Source organism: Anneissia japonica, unplaced genomic scaffold, assembly GCF_011630105.1.
Source record: "Anneissia japonica isolate Jap-2015-1 unplaced genomic scaffold, ASM1163010v1 scaffold342_len425065_cov216, whole genome shotgun sequence".
Taxonomy (NCBI): Eukaryota; Metazoa; Echinodermata; class Crinoidea; order Comatulida; family Comatulidae; genus Anneissia; species Anneissia japonica.
The window spans coordinates 6136-22896 of record NW_022702649.1 but is presented as its reverse complement, the minus strand read 5'-3'; the positions used below and the strand labels follow the sequence as shown (position 1 = coordinate 22896).

The following is a 16761-nucleotide window of genomic DNA, read 5'->3' as shown; positions in this document are numbered from 1 at the left end:
TATATACATATATTAAAAAACTTAAAAATACATAAGAGTATCGGTAATTAGTCATTGATATTTTTCTGTAGATTTATCTGTTTTTACTTGGCCTATTCTGAGTGAGGTTTCAAACTTTATAAAAAATCATAAGAGCATATTATTGGAGTAGAATTATAGCTTAGAAGTTAGCTGCTTGCCGTCCAATCCTAGGGTAAAAGTTAAAGGTTGTCCTGTATTCATTACCGAACGTACAGTAGCGAAATGAGGTGTTAGCCCATTGTACTAAGCCTCAGCATTGTGTGGTTGGGTGTCCAGCTCCTTTTCATTCCACCTTTTTAACTTCCCCAATATATTTCAACCAGGTACCCATTTGTACTCCTGGTTGGAGAGAGAGAGACAAACACAGGTAAAGTGCTTTATCCAAGGACACAAGTGGCATACACAGCGAATGCTCAAACTCACTACCTTGAGGTTGAGAGACCAAAAGGCAACCAGGCGCCAGTCGCTCCTGGGGTACTCCCAGGGTACTGAGTTCAATTCCTGCCAAGTAAGGAGATTTGTTCTCACAACCAAAAACACACTAAGCCTATAACTTAAAAAAAATAACTTTATATAGCATTGTGTGTGTTTATCTTGGGAAAAGGACTACACCCTATTTGATAAGTTTGCCAAAAAATGAATAAAAAAGAAATAAATAAAGCAATTTGGTATTTGATTTTCTTTTGTAGGTTTATCTGTGTTTATGTGGCCTATTCTGAAACAGGTTCCAGTGGCCGTTGTGTATGGTGTTTTTATCTATCTTGGATTCTGTTCCCTAAGTTCACTGCAATTCATAAGTCGTTTAAAGATTTTATTTATGCCGAGTAAATATCACCCCGACGTTAGCTATGTCAGAATGGTAAATATCAATCATTGATTATTTTTCACATCATTGTAAAATATGATTTCAAACATACTATATTAAAAAATGGTGCATATAAAAATGTTTGAAATGATTTAGGTAAGAGTTTTAAAATGGCTAAAAAAATTCAGAGGAATAGTCTTTCCATGCATATAAGGATGACACAAAATCTTGGAATGCTGCATATAGCCTTTAGAAAATTTGCAGAAATGACATGAGCACTGTGTGTGGATACTATATTGTTATTACAGTATTGTTATTTTATTATTTTGTAAATATTCTATCAAACAATTATTATTATTGTTATAATTATTATTATTACTATTATTATTATGTTGTTATTGTTTTTGTCATTGTTAATATTACAGTATTGACTTAAATTAGGTTAAAATATGAATATATATTTATGCGTACAGGTGAAGACATGGAGAATACATTTGTTTACTATCATCCAGTTCCTTTGTTTGGTGGGATTGTGGGTAGTGAAGATGTCGAAAATTGCCATAGCGTTTCCGTTCTTTTTAATGCTGCTTGTTCCTGTCCGACATTTCCTGAAGAAGTTTGTTTACTCTGAACGAGAAATTAATGCGGTAAATATTTATTAGTGATTATTAGTAATTTATTATATCCAGTAATAAAGTAAATTGTGATAGTTCCAGTAATGAAAATTTTTCCAACATCATAGTGATGATCTTAATGATCATATGGATTGATCATGATATGTGGAAAATAACGCTGGACATCAAAATAGTAATTTTTGAACGTTGCTAATGTAGAATAGAAAGGCTGTTTTTTACCAAGCAGAAAAAGACCAATGCAAACAGCGAGACTTGGTGACAATGTCCTGAGTGTGTACAACTGCCATGCATTGCTGAAATTTTTTGCAAATAAATGTGCACATCTTCCTCAAATTTAAGAACCCTTCAATGAAAGATTACCTCTAATTAAAGACCACATTTCTAAATGAATGCCTCTTTTTAACATCTTTTTAATAATATTTTTTCTAATTAAAGACCAGAGCAGCGGTGGCGCCAGATATTTGCCGACAAGGTGTCTGACATGTCTGATGGAGGGGTCCAAACCAAGGGGCACTATGAAGCATTGGTCGACGGCTCAGAATAAAAACTTCTTTGTAGGGTTTACAAGGAGAGTTTTTATGGCTTAGTATGGCCCAAAATGTGCTTTTAGACCACAATATTAGGGATTGACAGTCAACAAATTTGGATAGGCAGATTTTTTTTTTTCTGGATCCGACGACCTAGTCATGCGTCAAACGACAAGGGGGTCCAGACCTGTCCGATGGGGAAAGATGGCCCCCCCCAATGGTGCCACCACTGGACCAGAGCTGCTAAAGGCCATGAAAACCGTGGCCCCAAAAGTGGTCTTTAATTGGAGGGTGACCTGTATTCATGATTAGACAGACCACACATGTACAAAACCCTATTTTCTGTTGCTTAGCAGCATGCTTGGTAAGCTCTAGTGTTTATAACAGCAGTGTGATTTGACCAAGGTAAAATGAATTCAATGAGAACAAGGCTTCTGGTATTTTACACTGGACTGAATAGGAAGCTACAGCTGATGATAATGACAATGATGAAGATGGCAACGATGTGATGACGATAAAATTATATCTTATGAAAATTATGATGAAGTATAATATACATAGCATAATATAATATATATATAGTAATGATATTATTTTTATTTCAGCTTGACAGTGAAGAAGAGGAGAAGGAAGATGGCAATTTTGATGAGCATTTTTGATTCACTGTCAAAAAACATTTGATACAAAAATCATATGTTAAGTTTGAAAGCATGATGATAACCATTTGTGCCTGACATTGGGAGACTATAGTCCCACAATACATTTGTACGTACATACATATGTATGCAGGGCCAGGTACAGGGTTTAAAGTTGGTGACCAAGGATAGAGTTCATGTTTTTTGACTAGATTAGTATATTACTTGTGCCAAAAACTATTGATCTTTACTGCTTAAAATCAGCTACATAACACTGTACAATACCTTACAGTCAGTGGTGACATCATCACCTTCATTTGCACTGAATTTTCCTATCCCCGATATACTGTAGTGCCGATTTTCGCGTATCATGTGCAAAAGAAGCTCAAAGCTGGGATGATTTTACTACAGTACATTGCGATGAAATATTTTTTCCCAACTGTTTTCAAGCTAAAGAAATCAAGAATTGAATTGAAAAGAAATTTTTGATTTTAAAATTGTTGAAAGGTTTATTAAATTGCGATCTCCAGTACAATCGGAAAATTTATAGTGAAGTTATGACAAGGAAAGCGTGAAAAACCTCGGTTTTTACAGTCTGTGAGTTGAGGGGATTCCATAGAGGATGCTGTAAAAGTGACGACATACATGCATCAAATTGTTTTTTGACAATCCACAGATTGCCACCGATGATCAGAAGGTGGTGATGTGTCGTTAAGTGCTCCCAGAGAGAGGAAAAGAATCTGTCATACAACAAACTATTATAATACGTAGTAGATGAATCCATCAATCATTATTATCAAATATGAAAGTAGTTTAAAAAATGCCATCGTCAATCCAAAAAAAAAAAATACTTGACTACTTACATGTGTGTCAAATCTTGATTAGGACATACTGTAAACTGAGCTAGAAACTCTGTACCTCAAAAAATATGTGGTCAGATAAATAAAAACAGATGGACCAAATTCATAACATCAAAAACTGGACACGAGAAACTGAAAAAAGATGAAATTTCAATCTATTGTATGAAAACTACAAGGGGAGATGGTATAAAGTTGATGGTCTGACATCTTTCTTTGAAGGAGAGGTGCTCTTTACTTTAGTCGTTCATTTAACAACATTTAAGAGGAGTAGGGCATGAAGGGATAAAGAGTTCTTTAAATTGTGAATTAATATTTATACACCTGGATTGAGAGAAAGAAACCAAATTTAAATTAAGTGTCTCTTGCCCATAGCATCTTGCATGGCAAAGATTGTGAACCCTAACCTCAAGGTTTTTCATAGGCAGTTGGCATCATATCAAAATAGAGCATGTACCGTAATAATAATAATACCTTTAATATAAATATTTATTATTCAGAGGCAAAGGCATGATTTATTTTTATAAAGTGGTAGACATAACAAAGCGATTTGTAACTTCATGTCCACTTCATTTTATGACAATGGGGACCGAAGTGAACCACAGAATCGAGGTAATCCCCCACTCTTCTCAAAGATGCAATGGAGTAGAGATGTAGCTTGGTGGTTAAGGTGCCTGCCTTCCAATCCCAGGGTCCTGGGGTCAAATCCTGTGATGGCACAGGTTTTTTTTTTTGGTTTTTTTTTACAATACGCTGGAAAGGTCACCTTAAAAAATATGGCTTAACAAGAAGAAAATTAATTCTTTAAAGTTCATATATGTCAAATGTGTACGCTGGACCTCAATTTGAAGTCATTATACGAGAAGACTTTGTAGATACATATGGTATGTATAGTGTCTGCAGAAAGCTTGGGTTTAAAACCAAGATGGGGAAAAGTTTTTCTTCTTGCAGATCTTTCTTTTTCAATGATCTCAGATTAAAGATGGATACTATATGTATTCATCTTACTTTTTCTCTAACTTTAATTATAAAATCTACTCTGTTCGTTTATGTTTACAAAACATTTTACCTTAATGTAATATAATAAATATATATGTATATCTTTATCTTTGTATAAGTTTATTTACCTATATATTCAAGTTAAGAGAATGTTGGTTATTAAACACCAAGCAATATTATGTTCAATAATCTGCATAGAGTGATAACAAACTAATATATTACTGTTTAGTTTTATGTGAATACATCAAGAAGTGTAACAAAAGGAATGCATGCATGGGTAATTAATCTACGATAAGTACCGTATTTATTCGCATAAATGCCACATGGTGTTTATATTTGTTGAGAAAGGTTTTTGAGGGAGCGTTTATTGGAGGAGTAATTTTTTGGAGGCAGTCATTAATTTGTTTTGAGGGTGGCATTTATTTATTTATTTATTTTGGGTGTAAAATGGATACGTATATACTCAAATAAATGCCCCTAAATTTCACTGTAAGATGTGGAACTACAACATACTGTATAATTACCATCAAAGTGTCTTATTGCTGGACATAAACACTTAAGGATTCTAACCCGGTTAGAAAAATTGTAATTCTACTGGAGTAGATCATTAATAGAATGTGTTGAGAATGATGCTTCTATTACATTGTTTGGGATGGGGGGAGGGTGTTTATTCGAGAAAGAAATAAATGCCTCCAAACTTTTATTCAAGGAGGAATTTATACCAAATGAGGCTCTAGAGGGGAATTTATTCAAGGTGGGAGGGTGTTTATTCAAAGCGGGCATTTATTTGAATAAATACGGTATGTATTTGAGTGAATTTAAAAGTATTAATTAGATTGAGCATGATTAATGTATTTCAGTCCATACAGAAATTTATTCATAGATGAATTGTTCGAAATATATTTCTATTATAAAAACAAACAACTTTTTCTGAAATATGTATGCAATATTTAGAATTGTAATACTCTATTTATCATGACTACTTCATGAATTTATCCAAACCTTAGGGGTATATCCATGTTTTCATATTTTTTACGAAACATGCTAGTTGGGAGGGGGGTCAACATTGTATGTACTCGTTTGTGAAGATGATCTCAAAATGACAAATCCATTTTTATTAAGTATTCTTTTAGGGGAAGGGTATTTTTAAAAAGGATGAAAAAATGGATCACCCCTTATTCTGATTAATAATTAAGATATTTTGAAAAGGTTGGTTTGTGATCTTGTGGTATCTATATTTGTTTCCTCCAGTGGCCTGTTAATAGCAATAAGAGAGGAAAATGGAATAAACTCATTGAAAAACTGTGAATTAATTAATTTTTCTTCTGAAAATAAGTTGATTAGGGATGTTGCGGCTGGTATTGGAGAGCTCTGAGCAATCCTACCAGACAATTAGATCGAGTTGTCTATGGTCAAAATAAGCAATAAACACACCCTTATCGCATTTGCTAAACAGTGGTGGCTCCAGAAATTTCCAAATATGTCAGACAGAAGGGTTTGAACCAATTTCCCCCTAGTGTCTGGGTATTCAACTTTTTTAGGCTGGTGGCCAGTTCCAATCTGTTGAGACCAGCGGCAGGCCAACATTGCATTTATCATTATAGCCTTTGTTTTTCAACATCAACTACGATAGGCCTTGGTTTGTATATGCAGTAGCATATAAGAGGGAAGGGTGGAAGATGAAAAAGTTGCACTAGAAATTTTTATTAAGCATGAAAAAAAAAACCACTCAAGTACAAGATGAAAAACAATGCCAGTGCCAGAAATTCCTGGATATTCCCCCAAACTGCCACGGATTTTCCCTCAGCCTTGATCATGGTTGGGGCTGAGGAAAGCAAATTTTAAAAACAGACACCTCTAGGTGCCCGGAAATGGCACTCTCATACTGTAAAAATGTGTTTTCAAAACGGTGTTTTCAGCTGAATAACACATGTCCCCAGACCCGCTTTCTAGATCCACAGCAGGTGCCGCCAGTGGTTAAAAAAACCATCAAATCAGCGCCTCACATTATCCTTTATCCGCATCAATCAGAGCTACACTCAGCCAAATTGACAATGCCAGAATAGATGGTCATGTTTCTATTAACAACTTTTTACAGGGGTCCTAGTGCCTTCAATCAGAGCCCCAAAGTAAAAACATAATTGGGTCAAGGGAAAGATTTTGTAGTTTGAAACCAAAATATTAGAACCCTCAAGTAGCCTCCAATGACAGGGGCCCATGTCAGCAATTCCCCCGACCCTCTCTTACTAACTAGTGTAAATTAATGGTTCTTGTTGAGTTTGACTGCCCTTGTTGATAAATAAATCATCAATTTTCTCATATTTCATGCAAGTTACTTTTTTTTTTATTAATGTCAAATGCACACACATCATTAATTTGAATGCCCGTAAAAATGGTAAAATGTGTGGAATACATGCTGGATATTATTAAATAATACCAAGCAATAATATTATAAACTTATTAAATAATTATTTGATCTTTAATAAAAAAAAAAAAAAAAAAGCTGCATAATCAAAACCCATCATCAGTTATTTTATTTCACCATAAAAATTTAGAAACATCATCCTTATTTTATGAAAATGTGGAATTTTCAGGGGGGCAGGGGGAAGAAATTTGGCTTATTTAGTTCAAAAGCAAAAATTGGCTTGTCTAGATATAGATCATGCAGTTGTTCATGTCTTTGCCATTTCAAGAAAACAGCATTACTATTCTATATTGAATTGCTGTCTGTCATTACCAAATGTATTTTGCTTAAACTAGATGGATACTCAGTAAGATAGCACTTACCAAAAATGTACACTGCAAAGTTGATCCCTCACAAAAATTAGAAATATACATTAATATAAATAAACATCCATACAGAGAAATATACCATTATAATGGAAAATATTGCTTAAAAAAACAAAATTTTAGACATAAAAATTCTTTGAACCTACATTGAACTAAAGAATTAAGAACCAAATTACATTAGGAATAATACTGTAATGAAGGTACACATGATAACGATAGCTAATTCGGAGGTTTAATCATAGTTCCTTAGGTGTACGCTCACCCACTCCCAACATTCAACCCAATTTTATGTACCAGCTTTTACCTAGGCAGAAGTCCAGGATATTATCAAAACGAGTAGCTCAGTTGACCTTTGCAAATACCCTGTACTTTAAGGGGGAAAGAAAAGATTGGGTTTGAATATTCCCTTATAATCAATTCTTGGGATTAGAATGGATACTGATATTTTGTCAGTCAAAACCCTGCTCCCACCCACCCCTACTATTGAAACTGGCTCCTATCCTGTGGAATTAGAAGATGTTCATCTTAACTTCAAGAAAAGCCGACCTATACGGATATGCCAACCACTCCGATTTCGGCGGAGTTACTCCGTTTATTTAAGCAAAATTCCGCACCCTGATTTTGGGTCGAAAATCTCCGCTTTTTACGCATTTTGGCCAGCTGAAATAAATCGCTCATTCCCAAATAAAAAATGATAATCCTCTGATTTAGATAAGAACAAGACCACTTAATTTCATCCTGAAAGCAGCGCTCTGAACTGTAGGCCCTATACACAATAGTAATTCGCGCTCTACGGTCTACTGATTTCGAAAAAAAAAACCAATTTCATTGACACCAAATCGCTGTCAGAGTTGCACCCTGAACTGTATATGAAAAATTAATTCGCGCTCCACGGTCTACTGATTTTAGGACGCGAAATATCACGATTTTTGTGTCACTTGTCTATAAGCCGCACCTATTTTTAAGCTCCAAACCATTCCCATAATGTTAAGCTTCTAATTATTTTTAGACATAATATTTACAAATGTTCACATAAAGAAATTTCATCTTTTTCGGCTGATTATTAAACATCAAACAACTGGAAATGCGTGTAAACTTCTGGCTACCGCAATGAAACAACGTACTCTTACTCTAGGGAAATCCCTATTATTTCATGCTATACGGTCGCGCGCGCTACGTTAAATTTTCAACACTTATTGAGTATGTTTATCTATTTTAAACAACCATTCTATTATTATGGTGACTAATAACAGTCGGTATTAAGCTAAATATAGTGGTAATAATTGGCCTAAGTCATTACTACTCGCAGCCCACTGTGCGGAGCATGCATTCACACGCACCCGTATAAACAAAAACAGAAGTGGAGAAATATCGTGCGATACAAAGTTTACGCATGCGCAGCATAAATTAATTTCACAAGTTTTTATTATGAAATTATAGCGGATCATTCTCTCTAACGGTACAAGCCACCGGGAACCAGACGTCGAACAGCATGTTTCAACAAACCAGCCCATGTGTTTTGTTAAGCTGCTCACGTGACCTCGAGGACCAAACTCGCAAAAAGTAGTTTGGCAGTTATGAATGAACGTAATTATGAATGAATTATTTAGACAACCCAAACCATTGCTTGAATGTCGTAGAAATCGTAGTAGGAATCCTAGTACAGCACTGTTACTAGTGAGTATACAGTAATTACAAATACTAGACCTACAAACCAGTCCTACACCCTAGGCTAATTAATTGGGCTAGCATGTGCCTAACCTAGACAAACGGCGCCTGATTTTCGCCGCGGCTCGCGATCTGAACTTTTTGGGAGTAGGTTAATGACCGGTGTATAGGCCGCACCCCAAGCTTCGGGGGAAAATCGCGTATAGAATTTGCGGCTTATACACCGAAATATACGAGAATAACAGAAAGTATCCTGTCAGTTTTAAATCAAAATTATTGATTTTCTGCCTAGGCCAAGGGCCTAGTCTTGCACAGCGATATTGCTGTAGTGAGTCGAAAAACGGTTACATTTTACAATCCGATGACATTGGTACCATGTCTTAGGAATACTTCTCTCACATTGCCAAAACTCCGCACAGAAGATTTTCATACTCCTCTTATTGGCCTTGTAGGGTTGGCATGTCTGCCTATATAATGATAGTTATCTTACCTAAACCCAACAACAACAAAATACCTCAATAAATAGTAAATAAATTTTAGCAGACTAAAAATATCTTTATTTGTTACTATGTAGATTCTGTGGATTGCATAGCTGATATGATTTCCGAGTAGAATGGTCCATAGACTTGTCGGTTATGCACAACAAGCTTCTGAAAGCGTGTACTAATTTCTATAATCTCTTTCTCAACGGTTTTCAGGCCTGGTGGTACATGTTGGGAAGGATCAAATTTTCCTCTTGCAGAAAGCATCTTTAGCATAAAACTCTTGGCTCGGGAATCTTGAAAAAGAAAATAAGAAGAGTTGGTATTAAACCAAGATACTTTTTTTTACCTACATTATAGAGAGATTTTTGTAGCTTTTTATCCCCTTCATTAAAATGCATCTTATGGAGGCAGTCTGTCCATTTTCCAAAGAAGAGCCCTAGGGGAGGGTACTGCAGTGGAAATCCTGGGTAAATGATTCAAGAGCTGTTAACATTTGGGTAGTTGAGCTACTGGGTAGATGATGTCTGGAAAGTGAGCTTTTGGTATAGTTCATCTCATGGGAGATTAGTGTGAGGTTGTGATCCCATGGAGCTTAATGTGACTTTTCAAATCATGTATTGTGTATACAAATACAGTGCACCCTGTAATTCGAGACCAACTTTGGAACATCTAAACTTAGCTTCTGTGTGTTCAGTCTTTAAATGAGGAAGTAAGCTTTATATTAATAGGTTGAAGATTGTCAAATGGAAATTTTAACAAGAAATCTATAAGAATTTGAAGGGTCTTGGAATTAGGAAGGCCTCATTGGGAGGGTGAACTAGCGTAAAATGAATCTCTTCTCACCTAATAGTTTTTGTACAGAGTGGTTTCTATCAGCAACTGCCTGCAGCTGGCTTTTCAGAGTTTCTTGGTTTGCACTATCTAGTATTTGGTATTCGCTCTCCTTTAGGCTCTCATTCACTTCTTTACACAAATATTCTCCAATGTTTAACATGGCAGCTGCATCATCACTGGAAAAAAAAGATAGTAGATATGTGAACTGACCAGGAAGGTATAAATGTGGTCTTATGCTGTCTCATAATTATGTACAATGCATTTAATAGCCATTACATCTAAATATAACTTGTTTGCCTTTCAATTAAAACCAATCACAATAATATTATTGAGAACATTTTCAAAAGATACAAAAAAATTATTGAAGGCACATTGTCAATTTTAATATTTATTTTTATCCTCTTACTTACTTGGTCCCCTCCAGTAAAATCTTTATTTCTTTTTTCAACTTGCTAGGGAGTCCTTTTTTCCCTGAGATGGCCACACCCACATTGGTATAAGTGATCAATAGAATGGAAGCAACAAGTGTCAATCTTCTTAGCTGGTCCCTTAGTTCTAGAAATCTTCCCTGGTCCATGATTACAGTCTAGGAAACAAATAAAAAATAAAATACATTAAATAATGAGTATCAATTAGATTTTATATTTAAATTTTGATACATGAAATGGTTTTTATTACAAAGAAAATCACAATAAAATATATTATTATTATTAGTAAACTAAATTAAAAGTTATACTATATAGTATAAAATTACACAAATTATCGTTTTACAATCAATACATATTTCTTTAAAAAGACCATACCTCTGGAAATTGAGTATCATTCGACCAATCAAATAGCTTAATATATGCACCATTTATAATTTTCATAGGAGACACACGACTTGCTACTGCCACTCCTGCATCTGGTTGGTCTGACGTAGCTAGTTCTTCTTTCACTGTTGTCAGCCATTTCCTTGTCATTTCAAGTCCATCTAGACCAGGTATTTAAATGGTGGTTAGAAATTGAGTTAGAGAGAATATATATATAAAATAAGTAGACAGAAAAGAAATAACATTCTTCACAAGGTGACTACTTTGAAGCATAGCACCTGCTCCCCTCTTCAGGGTTACAATAGAATATATACATACATACATATTGTACATACATACATACACATACATATATATACATACACATATACGGGGTGTCACACATATACAGGTACACATATACAAGCAAGACATTCACAATTTTAAACTTTATTGATCTTAGAGCAGCCAGATCAAAACCTCTATACCAGTGGCGTATCTAGGAATCTTGGAGTCTGTGATTTTAATAATAATATAATAATAGTGTAGTTTTATATAGCGCACATATCTATCTAATGTAAGATGCTCAGGGCGCTTGATATGTGGACTAGGAACTCGACTAATGACTTTCTTCGCCCCTAAGGGTCCCTTTGTGTCTGTGCTACCCTGTAACCCGGTACCAGCAACTCTCGTCGTCCACCACAGGGGCTGTCTGTTCCAGTACACCGGGGTATCCCCCTACTTGTCTGGAAGGATGTACTGGGTTCTTTATAGTGCACACGAGCCATTGTATACACTGGGCCTACGGTTTATAGTCCTTATCCAAGAAGACTTGTTCTACCACCAGAACCATAGGCGAGCATGCCGTTTGAACCAGCGCCGATATTATGGCTATAGCTTGCGGCGCCCCTGCTAACCGCTTGGCCATTCGACTCACCCCATTTTGTGGGGGCAACTATGGGGGGCAAGAAATTTTTGGAATGGCATGCTCCCCGCCCACCTCCTAGATACACTACTGCTCCATAACCCTTTCCTTTTTTTTACTTTTGTTTGCCAGCAGTTAGGCAATGTCATATTGGTGATGTGGAGCTCCTGGGGCATGAGGGAAAGGAGATTCTAAGAATGCAGTGGATACCGTAACAATACAAAACGTTCTGGAGTGATGGGAGGGGTCTGAAGAAAGTTATCAAGTAATGGAGAAATCATTATTTACCTTGCTGTGTTTTCAGAAACTCGCTGAATTTATTTCTTTCATAGTCAACAGATTGTTGTTGGATATGTGGTCGTAGAGAGTCTATGGTAAAGTTTGCCATGTCAACTTTCATCAGATCCAGCACACGCAAAATTTCCCTAACGTATATAAGAAAAATGAAGGAAATTTAGAGTAAATATTTTTTCTAATATAATTTATTCTTAATCAGAGGCAATTGAGACTTTACATAATATAAAATCTATTTTTGCATAATACTTCGGGGGATTTTGGTGGTATCTAACATCCTAATAAAATTGCTACCCAAATGTGAATGGTATTTCTTCTTCAGAGGGGCCAAATTTCAGCCTATGTAGCAATTTCCAACTTTTTATCTTCGTTGTTACAGGAGATATAGCTTCGTAAAAACAGAACAAAGTTAAAGGAGCCATTACCGGCATGAAAAAAGGGACGTGCTAACTAAATGGAAATTGGAGCTGAAATTTTTATTTTTATTTTTTTATTATTATAATTTTTTAAAGGAAAATCCAAGGGGGGGGGGGGTCACATGGGAACTTCGAAATTTCTAGCTGATTTGAGCCGGAATGACCCTTATACTTTATTAAAGCCCCATTCCCGGCAAAATTTCAGTTTTTAAGAAAAATCTAATTTTTGTATAATGTTATAAAGATTTATAAATATAATACGGAATTGCTAGTTTAACTGAATTTAGACATTCCTAAGAATGAAAAAAATGTAAAATAAGACTGAAATTTGATTTTTTGTGTTCCACACAAAAAATAAATGCGGATGAATTTTTCATTTTGATTTTGCGATAGGTCGTGAGAAGAAATATCGTAGGCGCCGAAAACATTAGTCTATCCAACGCTGCTAGGCTAGGGCTAGCCTTACCTCGATATAGGTTCTGTTATCACACATAAAAACGGCCGACATGATTTTTTCCGTTGCTAGTATTGACACTTCCGAAATATAATATTTCATAGGAATTATTTCAAATTTGTTAAAAAACTGATTCTGACTGAGATTTTGACACTTAAACAAACATATCTCATCCTTAATCGAACGACCGCATTGTCCGAGATACGAAGAACAAAAACTAATCTCATTAGAGAGGGCGCACTTTATTGACTGTATAAAAGTATACATAAAAGCGAGAGTATTCCAGTGGATGTGATCTACAACCTCTGAATTTGCCTAGTAACGATGAATTTGTTTAGAAAATGGTAATATTTTATGAGAAATAGTCTGTATTTCTCATTTTTTTTATTCTTTTGCGTAAAACTAAAATTCATGCCAATATTTTTCCATGATTTATAATAATTGGAGTAATGCAAATGAATATTTTCTAAAAAAAGTCAGTTTTTAGTGAAATTTTGCCGGGAATGGGGCTTTAAATATGACAATAAAGAAAGAATGAATAAGTTAATGAAATATCAACCTAAATAAATCAATGATATCGGTGAATGATTTCAGCTTTTCAATCTCCTCATCTCGGACCGGAGCACACAGTTGAGCCATCAAGGAGATGATGTAACTTGCATACTGGTGTACGTCTAATACCCCATGCTCTGCCTGCTGGCGGATTAGTTGGGTGTCAAGTTTCTCATTAAGTTCCTCGAGTTGTTTACTGTTCTGAGGCAAAATCAGCATTTCAAGTGTCTGAAAACAACAATATAAAATTATTTGCCTTTAACAATTTAAAGGTTTAGTGTTTTGGGCATGTCATTGCTACCTATTTTTGCAATTTGTTTCTGAGGAACATCAAAGCCGAACAGGGTAAATCAAACCACCCCCAAACCCTAATGATTATTTGCTGTGTAAAACAGAACATTAATTTAAAAATAGAATTATTCCTATTTGTCTCAAAAGGTTTTACCACAAATGTGTAGAATATCCATCATTGTATAATAACAGTGCCTGCATAAAAACCAGGGTTTTCTAGTCATCATATACTATACAAACCTCTTTTATTTCCCCTAATAGACTAATTGCACGATTATAGTTTGGCGGGTCTTCATGTAAATCGTCTTGAAGGCTATCCCAGAAGGCTTTGTGCATTACATCTCTCAGTTGCTTTTCTAGCCTAATGGAAGAACAAAAAAAATATCAGAAAATAATATTAACAAAATTAAGCTTGCTTGTTTTAATGACCATAGTAATTTTGTAACCATACCAAACAAACATAGTTATTATTAAAATGAATGATTATGCTTACGAGTTTTCTGGTAAAACAGTTGGCGACAGTTTGAAATCTTTGTCAACGCTAATCTCGTGAACGAGTGACATGTTGGAGACAAGGTCAGCAGCCTGCAGAAGCTCTTCAAAAGTAGCATTTCTGCCTGGTGATGCTTTAAAAGGACAGTGATGAAAAAAACTCACTTTGTAATAAAGTTACTAAATGAACGGACTAATTTTAGTCACACATTGTTGATCAAAACATCAAACCTTCCCAGCTAGATAAGATAATTATTCCAATTATTATTGATATAAGTTATAACTATTCCAATTGCTTATTGTAGTTAGTGACATTATAATAAATGTCCCTTTGTATGTTTGAACTGCAGTACAAGTATACACCCTCAATAAACAAAAATCAGTTCATTGTGCATGTTAACCAACCAACCATTGTGCAATATAACCAATGTAATAAAATTAAAAACATTTTGACACTGTCTTTGGTATTGTTCTGTGAAAACAAAATTTAACCTAATTTATTATTAACAATAATAATGTTAATATTTTCCAACAATATCTGTACATTTTAAAGAAGTATTGAATGGCCGAGCCGTTAAGGCTGGGGAACCGCAACCTACAGTCATAATATCGACGCTGGTTTGAATGGCACGCTCGCCTATGGTTTTAGAGGCGGAACAAGTCTTCTCAGAAAAGGACTATAAACCATAGCCCAGTGTACACAATTGGCTCATGTACACTATCAGGGCCGCCAAGATGGGAAACTGTAACAGGAGCAAGGGTTGGTGTAGGCCCCCAGTTACTGTGCCAAAAAAGGCAGAATTTTTTTTTTGGGAGGGGGGTGGACTTGTCAATCTGGAGGGGCCCATTACTAGCGGGCCCATGCCATTATTGAGGGCCCATGATAGTAATTATTATTTTTGAAAAAAAATATTGAAAAAAAAATTCTACCTGAAATTTCTATGGGCCCCTGGTAAGCTTGGGCCCCGGGGATCTTCCCCCTGCTTTAAGCGCTCTGATTTTCATGAAATAGCACTATATAAAAAATGTTATGTATGTAAAGGAAAAAAAATAAAAATTTTCTGATACTTGAAGGTTTTATAAGATGAACTAACCAGCTATGGAGCCAAGTTCTAGCACCTCTTCTTCCCCCGACAACTCTAGCTGCTGATCTTTTTGTTGGACTTCATCGTTCTCTTCTGACTGTTCACTTATTTCTTCATTTTGTCTTTCTGCCATTCTTAAATTTTACTGTCATAGAGTAAACAATACAGACTTGATGGTTTATAAAAGATTTTTTTTAAATTTCTTTATTTGTATATTTTATGGTGGTAGGTATAGAAGGGACTACTTAAAAAAATTCACAAAATTTAAAGCAAACATTTCAAGTTGTAAAAAAACATGCAAATTAGGCCAACATTTGTATTGTATTGTATTCAAATTTATCTGAAATACAGATTTAGATTATTACTCAACCATGCACATATTCATTCCAATTGTATACGTCTAAAATTAATTTATTAAGATATTATATTTGTGTAACCATGTAACTTGTGTCATTCATGCATGTGGTCCATAAATTAATAATAATATGCATGGCCAAGTTCTTACCTGGCGGTTAGAGAGGGCACAATCCAACCCTAGCCTTACCCAAATTTACGAAAATGTAGGCCTAAGTAAGAATCGAGTGTGTTTGCACTGTTTGGTAAGAAAAACGAAAAAAAAAAGGTACTGCAATCAAATGAATTCAAATAATTACACGAACAAAGATGTATCTGAATACCATTAAACCTGGGTACTACAGGAAATTGTCAACAGACTAAACCATGGAGCTACAGTAACTTTAAGCTAGGCCTAGGCTAACTTCTCCTACACCCTTCTCCGTTTGGGCTCGCTTGAAGCAAGAGGGAAGTAAAAGGCGCCGACAGATCGAGGCCATGCGATATCTCCATAGGAGGCTGGCCTAGCCTAGCCCAACTTGCTCGCTATCTAAACAAGCTGTAGGCCTATGGTATATTTTAAATTACAGACAACTTACCAGATATTCCCACGACGAATACGCAGCGCAGCTAACTCTTGATTTAGCGGCCCCTTTGGTCATAAGAATACAGTCGAATAATCTAGAAAAATCAGGCCATCCGGATCCGAATGATGAGAATTGTGTAGTGACGACCCTCGCAGGGTTAATGTAGCCCGATCGCGATTTTTTTTTCCGTACGAAACATTTGCATGAAACTTCACTCGGGCCATCTCGGATTGACTCGAGTGAGTACGATACGAGGAACAAGATCAGACACTTCGCAATGTCGTG

General features: G+C 35.5%; 1 protein-coding gene and 1 long non-coding RNA gene across 4 annotated transcripts; one reads left to right on the top strand and one right to left on the bottom strand.

Annotated features, from left to right (window-relative positions):
- Positions 1-708: 708 nt before the first annotated feature.
- Positions 709-5787, top strand: LOC117103973. Its single transcript, XR_004444685.1, has 3 exons — positions 709-880; positions 1300-1473; positions 2594-5787. It is a non-coding gene; the product is annotated as an uncharacterized LOC117103973 (long non-coding RNA).
- A 2292-nt stretch (positions 5788-8079) lies between these two features.
- On the bottom strand, positions 8080-16630 carry LOC117103972 (T-complex protein 11-like protein 1). 3 transcript variants are annotated; one of them, XM_033244615.1, is made up of 11 exons: positions 16489-16630; positions 16062-16148; positions 15566-15701; positions 14473-14605; positions 14220-14340; positions 13696-13916; positions 12261-12397; positions 11060-11229; positions 10667-10842; positions 10266-10432; positions 8080-9715 (listed from the first exon to the last, which is right to left on the bottom strand). In XM_033244615.1, exons 3-11 carry the CDS (start codon positions 15687-15689, stop codon positions 9504-9506), a joined length of 1461 nt encoding a protein of 486 aa, XP_033100506.1. In that variant the 5' UTR covers positions 15690-15701; positions 16062-16148; positions 16489-16630; the 3' UTR covers positions 8080-9503. The 3 variants fall into 3 exon arrangements, with proteins under 3 accessions (XP_033100506.1, XP_033100504.1, XP_033100505.1); XM_033244613.1 differs by lacking the exon at positions 16062-16148 and having other exon boundaries at positions 15566-15698; positions 16489-16628; XM_033244614.1 differs by lacking the exon at positions 16062-16148 and having other exon boundaries at positions 16489-16624.
- Positions 16631-16761: the final 131 nt, after the last annotated feature.